The sequence below is a fragment of the Leopardus geoffroyi genome, chromosome E3, assembly GCF_018350155.1.
Source record: "Leopardus geoffroyi isolate Oge1 chromosome E3, O.geoffroyi_Oge1_pat1.0, whole genome shotgun sequence".
Lineage (NCBI taxonomy): Eukaryota > Metazoa > Chordata > Mammalia > Carnivora > Felidae > Leopardus > Leopardus geoffroyi.
This window is the reverse complement of record NC_059340.1, coordinates 7,900,061-7,910,004: the sequence shown is the minus strand read 5'-3', so window position 1 is coordinate 7,910,004 and position 9,944 is coordinate 7,900,061. Positions and strand designations below refer to the sequence as shown.

The following is a 9,944-nucleotide window of genomic DNA, read 5'->3' as shown; positions in this document are numbered from 1 at the left end:
AATGGCGGGGGCAGTGGGAAGGCCTTTCGCACAGGTCGAGTGAGTGAGGGTGAGCAGTGAACAGTTGCCCCTCCTGAATTTATGTCATGATCTAAAACTGCTCCAAGGAAGTCTAACACAATTTAGAGAAAGTTGTAACGTGAAGGTTCCTTTAGTTCAAGGCCTGAAATCTATCTTTATCCATGGCAGTGGGCTTATTTAAGCTTGAGAACAGGTAAGATTCTAACCAGGCAGAATGATCACTTTTGGCTGTTTTTGTGCCATTTGAAGATGTTCGTATTACCTGACCCATGGGGAGTGCCAGGCGAAGGAAACAGACTCGGTCTGGGTTTTGAGAAGTGGGGAGTGGGGCAGGTGCAGGGTGGGGCATTTGGCGGGGAAGGAGATGGCATGAACAGAGATGGGAACTCCCAGGGACAGTGGGCATGAGCAGGCCTGTCAGGGAAGGTATGAGGTGACAGGTGTTCGGGGGACCCCTCTTTCCCTTTTGACGGTGGCACCCAGTGTGGGGGGGTGTGGAATTATGCCCTGCACACCATGTCCCTTGGGTCTTGTGCAGGCCCGGTGGTCCACCCTGTGGACTTCCCTGTGGCAGGTCTTCGTGCCTTGGGCTTGTGGGTGTGTGTTTCGTAAAGCTCCCCTTTACTGGAGAAGGGCTATGAACTGATGAGCTTTTGACTTTGTACTGTGCAAAATGTTGGAAATAAAGGCAGGGACTCTTTCGGACTATTTTTACTTATTTATTATTTTTAAAAAATATTTTACTTGTTTATATATCAAAAGTGAAAAAGCATATAATTCAACAGTTTCAAGAATGTCGGACCCCGCATTGGGGTATCCTTACGGGTACTGTGCGGCTGTCACTCTCCAGTGCATGATGAGAAACAAACAAACAGACACACAAAGAACAAAGATTTTTTCACTGAGGAGCACGGTGGGATGATTAGGGTCCTACTGGCTCACATTCATTCGTTCGACATCTATGTGCAATTCTTCGATGAATCGGTCTTGATGTCATGCCCCCTAGCTCGTTGGTTTTCAGAAAGATTACCTAGCTGGGGTAGTTGAGTCCAGGCTCATGGTCTCTCTCATTCTCTCTCCTCTTCCTCCTCTTTCTCATTCTCTCTCTCTCTCCCTCTCTCACGTGTCCACTGCTCACACACAGCAGCCGGAAATGACACGTTGAAGTGAGTCACCAATGCGGCTATGAATCACCCTGTAATTGGGGAAAGTTCTGTCCTTCTAGGTCGTGCAGCCCCTTGCTCTCGTGTTCCTAAATATATTGGAAAATTTTGAAACCACTCTGTCCTCACTCCGATCTCTCTTACCCGCCACATCCTTTTGGTCCCTAAAGTGGGCTGAAGTTAGATCATCTTGCGGGGGGGGGGGGGGGGGGGTGGTCTCAGCCCTCGAGTGGAGAAGGGCGAGGAAAAGAAGGCTCGGGCAGCCACAAGGTGGCAGTGTGGGCCCCACCATGCTGGCCACTCAGCAGGGTGGCCAGTCAAGTGGCCAGACTCCTGAGATGCAATGACCAAGACCACCGAGGAGCACTACTAGCTAGTTCAGATTATACGTTTCTCTTGAGAGTCCTCTTTTTAACAAGCACATGTGGACAAGGCTGTGATAAATACTAGGCACACCCCGGCATCCCACCCTCCCCACCAGATGAGGGCCGAGAGCCAGGCACACATCCCACTCTCCCCACACACACCCCCCCCCCGCCCATTCCTGCAAAATAAAGTTTGTGGGAAGCAGAAACCTGCTTCTATGAGTAAACAAGTCACCTACACTCCAAAATAATACATGCACACTGTTTCTGGGAGGGAGCCGGCCAGGTCGGAGGGGGTCTCCGCAGGGAGGCGGGCAGGTGCTCTGTCCGTGTGCAGGACCGCCGAGCCAGGGAGCACAGGCCTCGAGATGAAAGGGTGTCTCTTCCACTGGCCTTCTTTGGCCCGCCGCCAGCCTCCTCAGCAGTGGCAGACAGTGCAAGAGTGACAGCAACGTGACTGGAACGCAAATAGTGTCTACCAAGCGCACAAAAGCCCCCGTAAAGCCTTCCGGTGCCATCCTGCCAGGGTCTTGGGGGGGTCCAGGTCTGAAGACCCGGATGGGCAGAGCGATGGGCAGAAGCAGCTGTGCGTGTGCCTGTGCGTGTTTTACAGTCTGCTTTGGAGACTCAGCTGAGCGTTGGCGGTCTCCCCGGGGGGCTCCACGAGGGAGTTTTCCTGAAAGGTCCTCTTCTCCATTCCTGGGAGAGGCTGAGGTCTAAGAGGCAGATTTGAAAGGTTTACCTTTTTTTTTTTTTTTTTTGACGGCAAAGGCCTTCTCTTTCTCCAGAAAAATTAATTAAAATAAAAGTTTTCTTCCTTTGGAGTTCTTTCTTCTTGGCTACATCTCCAGTTCTGTCACAGATGAGGACTGCTTCACCCTCGTGGTCAGGGTTCCATCACTTGGCCCATGAAGAGGACTGTTCCTGAGAATGGAAGAGTCGTAGGAGATGAGAACGGAGAGAAATGGCATGGCTCACCCAGCCCCATGTTTATGGATGAGCTGAGATGTGAGAACACGAGTGAGCTGTCTGGAGTCCCAGCTTTTGGAGTGACTAAGCTAGGGCTGGGGTCCTGGCACGGTGCTCGATTTGTGACAGAGCGTCATTTCTGAAGGGAGGAGGAGGGGCAGAGTTATGGACTGGGGCAGGAGGGAGCGTCTACACCTGTCTGGACTGGTGTCTGAGGCGAAGAGACGCGGGGGCAGGGGGCAGTGGAGCCTCCCTGCCCCGGCTCACCTGTGGGGTTGTGCCGAACCACGAAGAGGAAGGGTCTGTCCATGATGATCTCCTCGGGGGCCATTCGGGCTGATACAATAATGGCTGAGAGAGAGGGAACAATGTTAGAACAGAAGGACTGGGCACTGGTGCCTGGATTGATCATAAGTGATCCGTTGACACCAGCCTTCTGATGGCAGCATTGGAGGGCGACTAGGAGGCTTAGTTGTTCCCATCACAAACTTTAACAGTTTAGGGAAGTTCTCTGAGGACTGGCTGCCTCCAGGCATTTCAGAGAGATTTACCAGCTACTCACCAACAGCTATTTGTGTAACCCTTTTTAGAATGTTGATAAGCAAGTTCCTTAAGCCGACTGGCCACCATGAGCACAAAGCCAAGGCTTCCTTTGAGGGGCCTTTTCACCTTCACGGGGCCTCAGGAGCCATTGGGTGGGGGACCGAGATCCCAGGAAAAGGGGGCCTACAGCAGGCTAAGAAACTCTGGGGGGATAAGGGTGATGCCCTGAGCATCTGGTGTGGGGGGTGCCCCTCTTCGAGGAGAGGCTGGTGAAGCAGGGCCGTGGGGTTCCTCCCAGATGTGGGCCCCTCCTTGGAAGTCCTGGGGGGACACTCACCAGGCCTCACCTGAGCCTGACTCACCTGTGGAGGAGGACGCCACCGTGCCGCTCTCATTCACCTCGATCTTGACTTTTTGCAGCGCCTGTGACACGTACAGTGCCTCTTCATCTGAAACAAGCGGATCCGAGTGTAGATCAGCTGGGGTTCTCAGAGATACACTCCTTTGTCCTCTCGGGGGCCCCCCGGTCCACCAGCATAAGGAGGAGGTGGAAGGAAAATCTCTTACCTGAGAGACTCGAGAAGTCCGCCTGGTTTGGCTTAAACATGTCAGTCATCCCCAAGTTCTCCAGGGGTCTCCGGAGGTTGACTTCACTTTCCAGGGAGAACCTGTAAACAGGAGGGGGAAATAGCTCAAGCTCAGGCCTCCCCTTGTTGCCTCTGCCAGGCCCTGTCTACATATCCCCCTCAGCTGACGGGGTGGGGATAGGTGTGAAAGTGGAGGAGGGAGGCTTGGTTTTTTCACATCTGTGCGTCAGGTGTAATGTAAATGAACAACCCCTACCCTCACCCCCTGGAATCTTGAGGGGGGCGGTGGCAAAGGGCACATCCTCCTGCAAGATATTTGAACAAAAATCTGGTCTGTAGATTGTGTTTCTGGGAGCGAATTCTGAAGAGGACTCCAGCAGAGAGGTTTTGGGGCACCTCTGCTTCCCATCAGGGCCCGAGTCACCTCGGTTCTCGTTTTCTAGACGTGGGGGTGGGTGGGGGTAGAGAACACAAGGGCACCCTAAACAACTGAATCTTCCTCTTTCCCCAAGCATGGCATTATAACAGCTGGAAATTTGGGGTAGGTGTGGTGGGAGGCTTCCTTGCAATTCTGGAATTACCCAGCCTCAGCCTTCTCCACCCTCTGTACTCCGGCAGAAGGATTTTTTTAATCTGCTTTGTTGGAAGCCAGCTAGAAGCTGTAGTTCTGGCTGCTTTGTCTCCTTTTGTCTCTTGTTTGGATGTTGATTTGAGCAGATGACGGTGGGAGAGGGTCATCTCAAAGGCTGATCCATCCCTCTCCCCTTCCCCCTCATTTCTCTGGCTCTTCTTTTGGTTGGCTTTTGCTGGATATTCTGAGGGTGGGGAGTGTGGGGGCAAGGTCTAGGAAAATTCCCCGCTGCCCTCTGCCCTCCAGCAGAAACAGGAGCAGAGATGAGGAGAGGAATCTTAATCAAACCCAGGCCAGAGTGTTTCCCATCAGCTTCCCACACATGTCCCTGCCCTGCAAATGTCATACTTGGGAAACATGGGGGTGGTCCCTTCAGGGAGCCTTGGGACAGGGGAGGGGTAGATAGAGAGGATTAGAGCATTGGCAAGTGTGGTGCGAGCAAGGGGTGACTTACTTGGGCAGAACCAGGAGGCGGAGCTGTCTGGTCATATTCCCTTTCCACTGGCTGATGAGCTGGGCATCCAGGATGTTGGTGAGGGCAGAGAGAGGCACCTCTTTTTCATAGGGAGCAGCAATGAACATGCTGAGAGTGTCCCCGTGGTAGGGCAATTCCAGGATGTCATAGTAATGGCCGTCGGGGGTAGAAAACTCAGCTGCGAAGACACCAAGATGGCGCACTGAAAATGGCTTCAGCTCTCGTTGCTTCTGACCCGGCACTGGCTTTTCAACTAGTTCTGTCTCATCCATTCTTTCTGGAAGCCACCTCTCCACCCTAGCTTTTGAGGCTCCCTAGTCGGTGTTTTTTATCCCCATTTCCCTCCTCTTCTGCCAATTCAGCATCTTCTGATACTGTCTCCTTTTGGCCTTCTTTGCCTTTACCCCCCTCTCCCCCACACCCAGCCACTGATTTATCCCAGCATCTCCTTCATCTCAACTTCCACATAGGCCTTCCCCCAGCAGGATCTGTGAGCCCCTGGTGATCACCTAGAAACACGTGGGTCACGTGGTCATATTTGGGCTGGAGGGACTTTCCGGACTTTTTTTTTTTTTTTTTTGATGTTTTTATTTAATTTTGAGAGACAGAGAGAGACAGAGCGCAAGCGGGGGAGGGGGAGAGAGAGGAGACAGAATCCGAAGCAGACTCCAGGCTCCGAGCTGACAGCAAAGAGCCTGATGCAGAGCTCGAACTCGCCAACCGGGAGATCATGACCTGAGCCAAAGTTGGACACTTAACTGACTGAGCCACCCAGGCGCCCTGCACTTTGATCTTGCGTGATATAAAGCTACTTTCTGCTGCTCCAGTTATCCCAGTAGCTCCTACCTGGGGATTCTTTGTCAAAGATGGGCTATATTCGAGGGGTTCTCCTCCCTGAGAGGGGAGCACCCCGGGGAAGAGATGCGGTAGCTGTGGGACTTGGGGAAAGGGTTTTGTACTCACTGTAGTTGAACTTATTGGTCTGAGCCATCATGGGCACAGAAACGGTGCTGCCATCAGATTTGTGGAAGAGGCGGTGGTGGGTGCCTGACTCTGGGAAGGGCGTCTTCCACTGGCCATTGAAGTAGAGGGCATTCACCAGCATCAGGCGCGTCAGCTGGTTCACGGCCCCTTCGCCCAGTAAGTCGCCAATCATGCCTACGGGAAAGCCAGGTGAGCAGGAGGCTAAATATGTTTTAACCCTTTTAGATGGTTCCCTTCAGTCCTTTGAGGGGATCCGGTCAGGAGGCAGACGGGGGTGTAAGTGAGCCAGTCTAGCTGTGTTCAACCTGTTCATCTTCCTAAGAGTCTCAGGAAAGCTTCCCGCTCATCGCATGCTCTGGCCCTGGGATCCTGTCCAGGATCAGACCCGGACACTTAAGTCTTGCCTTACTTTGCTCCCCAAGCAGCAGTGTGGAAGAGCTGTGTGTGTTTCTTGTGGTCATTACTGTTGTCATGACATCTCACAGCACTTTAGGGAGGCCCTTAGAGTTGGTTCATGAGAGGGCCTACTTTGAAAACTAAGATGCTCTGATTCTTACAGCACCTGCCCTGTCTACAGAGAACAGCATGCTGATGGGGAGAGGTTGGGATTCTGGGAACTTGTTTCTAGATCCCCTTCCTCTGCAGGCCCTTGGGACTGGCCTCCGCTCCCTGCCCGCTCACCTTTCGTGTGTGTCTTCACCCAGTCGTTGACGATGAACCTGGCTCTATCCACCTCTGAGAAGTCCACTTGCTTGACCGTGGTCCGGAAGAGCCTGAAGAAGTGAGGCATGAAGCCCTTGACCAGCTTCAGATCCCGCTGGACAAAGATGGCATCGGCCGTGCTGATCTCATCCTTGTTCCACGGCCCCATGAGCTCCTTGTACAGCTGGCGGAGGGCAGGGGCCATGCCCTTCTCTGTGCCGAGGCAGGGCCGAGAGGACACATTAGCTCATGTTGAGCCGAGGGCCCCCAGCCGGGCCAACTTCCCCCAGGAGAGGCCCAACCTTGCGCATGTGGATGGGGCTCTTCTGTTCCCCCAGGGGTCTCTGGAGGGAGATTCCCTTCCAGACCTTAATCTCTTCGGCATCTCTCTCTTCTCCTCAAAAATCTCAGGCCCTAACCCCTTTTTGGGTTAGAATACTTTTCTCTGCTTTTGACGAACCCTAAGTTTTTTCTTATCGTAAGACTAGCTGTGCTAAGCATTCACATGTATAATCCTATTTAATCCTCACAGCAGCTCTATGTGGTAGATAGTTTTATCGTCCCCATTTTGCAGATGTGGAAGCTGAGGTCCAGAGGTGTTAAGGTAGTAAGTGGTGAGGCACACCTGTTTTACACCACATCCCCTGGCCTGTGCCCCTTGTGACTGACCCAGAGCCCAGTAAAGATGCCCCGTGACATGGCCGCATAGGAGCTGGCTCGGCTCGGCTGGCGTCCGCCCGCCTTCTGCTTCTGGTTGCTTACACCCCTGTCCCGTGAAGACAGTGTGAGTGCCTGCCCCCTGCTCTGCCCTGTCTCTCACCATCAATCTGGAACTGCATGGCTGCTTGGATCTGCTGCCGAGTCTCTCCTCCTGTCGTCAGCTGCAACATGGCCAGGACCGAGGCCACCCCGTAAGGTGAGAAAACCATGTTGCGGTCCTTGGAGGCCCATGCCACCTGCTGAAACACCTTCACTCCAAAGTCTGTGGTCAGTCGGGCCGCCTGAGTCTGGCGGTGGTAGGAGGCCGACCCTTCACCAAAGACGAGGGCCAGGCCCAGGGCTAGGCAGGCAAAGACTGGAGACATCCGCATCCTAGAGCAAGTGGAAAAGGATCTGGTGAGAGGAGAGTTCTGGAAAGCGGCACCCCAATCAAGGCCAGGCTCCTCGGGTTCACCGCTGGCAGGTGATACCTAAACACAAGGACAGGAGTCCTTAAGAAACCCTGATGGGCTCCGATTCTGAGGCTTTCCCCTCGTCTCAGCCCCAGGGAGTCTTTTTTTTTTTTTAATTTTTTTAAAGTTTATTTATTTTTGAGAAAGAGAGACACGGAGCCCGTGCTGGGGAGGGGCAGAGAGAGAGAGGGAGACACAGAATCCGAAGCAGGCTCCAGGCTCCGAGCTGTCAGCACAGAGCCCGACGTGGGGCCAGAACCCACGAACCGTGAGATCGTGATCAGCCCCAGGGAGCCTTAAGTGCATTTCCACCAGTGGGACTTTGGGGAACCCCTGGCAGCACCCTGTAGCGTATCTCCCTTCCCTTCAGGAGGCCAAAAGACTAAATTGTAATAACGCCTTTGATTTGCATAATGCTCTTAATTCTCTTCTAAGGCTTTCTCAACCGTGAATTTTTTTGAGCGAGCCGGCATGAAAAGCCCCTTTCCAGAAGTGGGTTGGGCGTCCTGATGGAGAAGGACGGAGAGTCGAAGCCCCTGTTTCTGTGTGGTGGGGTTGACGGTGTGGCCTGGCCACCTTCTGTCAACTCAGGTCTGCAGTTCTCCAGGGGGAAAAAGAGGAAAAGTGAGGATCGTGGACAGAGAACATTTTATGGGAGGGGTGTTCTTCGCTTTAACCTCAGGAGGAGATGGAGTTTTTTTTCTCTTACCTGAAGTTCTCAAAGGCCCCTTGTGATTGGTGGTCTGTCCTGCTGTTGCTGAATCGTGGTGATTCTGCAGCCGGAGAGGGCGTGTTGCTGAATCGTGGTGATTCTGCAGCCGGAGAGGGTGTGTGGCTCTCCTGACAGTGCTCTTGGCCCCGCAGCCAGACGCAGCTGTGTTCCTCCAGAGGCTGCCGCCTCCCTTTATACCAGATGTGGGCAGGAAATAGATGAACTCATGGTTCAGCCCCACCCACTTTCTCGCTCTGCAGGTCCCTCTGAACAGCTGGCCAGGCCCCCTCGGCACCTCCCTCTGCCCAACTTGCAGAGGCGTGTGCGCGTGCTGTTCTGTGTGTACGTGTGTCAGAGGGGTCAGGAACAATTGGGCAAACCCCGGTCGCCTTGGCCCGAGGGCCTCCCTGGACTTGCTACCCTCTGCCTGTGTCCCCCTCGTTTTGGATGATCTTCCAGCTCGACCCCTGGCAGTGCCAGGCGGCCCCAAACTACCCCGTGTTTGGGATTACCTTCCCCGATACTCAGCTGGGGAAAAACAGTTTACATTTCCTCCTTTTGGAGAAACGGGTCACCGCGTAGTTACCAAAGAAGCCGTGAACTTTTGTCTGCCAGTGCTGTCCAGTCTGTACGTGCTGGCCAGCCTGGGGAGAACACCCCTCCCTCCTCTTGGCCTCATTCCAGTGGCCAGAGGGCACGGAGCGTGCCATGTGATTGTCTGGGTTTTGACTGTCTAGGACATGAGCACGCGGAGGACTCCCTTCCGTTTTGCCCTCTTCCCTGCCAGGTGCGCACCCGCCCGCTGGTCGATGATACACAGCTGACTCTCCCACGTGTCCAGACTCTTAAGATGCCCTCGAGGCTCTCTTTTGTGCCAACAGCCGTGTCTGGAGGGGGTTTGGGTGTGCTGGATGGGGTGATGGTGATGGAGGCTGAAAGAAACCAGGGGTTGACAGGGTAAAGACTTGGCAAGGAAGTAGGAGCCCAATGTGTAAGTTTCATTTCTTTAAGCTGCCTTCTGTGCCTGGGGAGAATTATACCTTATCCTTTCCTCGAGACACAGACACCTGGGGGGGGGTGGTGCTGGGGCGGCCAGTGAGAGTCAGTTCGTGGCGGGTTTGTGGGGTGTGCTTCCAGGACACCGGGCTTGGGGATGGAAGACTAACCAAACAATTCTGCAGAGGGTGGGAATTGGCCAGAGACTGGTGCGTGGGACTGCACCTGGGGGCTTGGCAGGGTCAGGTCACGTGCCCAGGATGTTGTGGACAGAGGGGTGGCTGGGTGGGGAGATGATGCACTTGACCCTGGGCTCCACACGCTGTCTCGCTTTGTGTAGGTGGTGGGGTTCAAGTGAGAGTATCCATGGAGACAGCGGATAGCAGAATCACAGGAAGTTTAAGTGGGTGGAAGCTTCGGGATATTTGTTTTGGATTTTTTCAGTAAGCAGATACCAAGGGCAACCACAGCTGGACGGCTTTCCCACTTTTTACTCTGCCTCTGCCTGTGTTTTCTCTGTTGCCCCTAGGAGTCAGGTGGGGAGGAGGTGGCAGGGAAAAAAGGGGAAACCTCGGTCGGAAAGTTAGGATCACCCACTCTTTTCAAGTACAGGACTGTTCCCAT

The 9,944-nt window shown here is 53.8% G+C and overlaps 1 protein-coding gene across 1 annotated transcript; it reads right to left on the bottom strand.

The window, feature by feature from the left end:
* Positions 1-736: 736 nt before the first annotated feature.
* SERPINE1 (serpin family E member 1) lies at positions 737-8,513 on the bottom strand. The gene is made up of 10 exons (XM_045462278.1): positions 8,446-8,513; positions 8,322-8,406; positions 7,261-7,532; positions 6,420-6,653; positions 5,718-5,912; positions 4,734-4,932; positions 3,629-3,729; positions 3,424-3,510; positions 2,786-2,869; positions 737-2,473 (listed from the first exon to the last, which is right to left on the bottom strand). Exons 3-10 carry the CDS (start codon positions 7,529-7,531, stop codon positions 2,436-2,438), a joined length of 1,209 nt encoding a protein of 402 aa, XP_045318234.1. The 5' UTR covers position 7,532; positions 8,322-8,406; positions 8,446-8,513; the 3' UTR covers positions 737-2,435.
* Between the last annotated feature and the right edge of the window lie 1,431 nt (positions 8,514-9,944).

Bases quoted from the DNA above. Each gene is read 5' to 3' on its own strand.
- SERPINE1 (XM_045462278.1), bottom strand. From the start codon at position 7,531: ATGCGGATGTCTCCAGTCTTTGCCTGCCTAGCCCTGGGCCTGGCCCTC. The intron at 5,913-6,419 runs GTGAGCGGGCAG...GCTTTCCCGTAG, and splicing joins GGTGAAGACACACACGAAAG to GCATGATTGGCGACTTACTG. The intron at 3,511-3,628 runs GTAAGAGATTTT...CGCTTGTTTCAG, and splicing joins GGACTTCTCGAGTCTCTCAG to ATGAAGAGGCACTGTACGTG.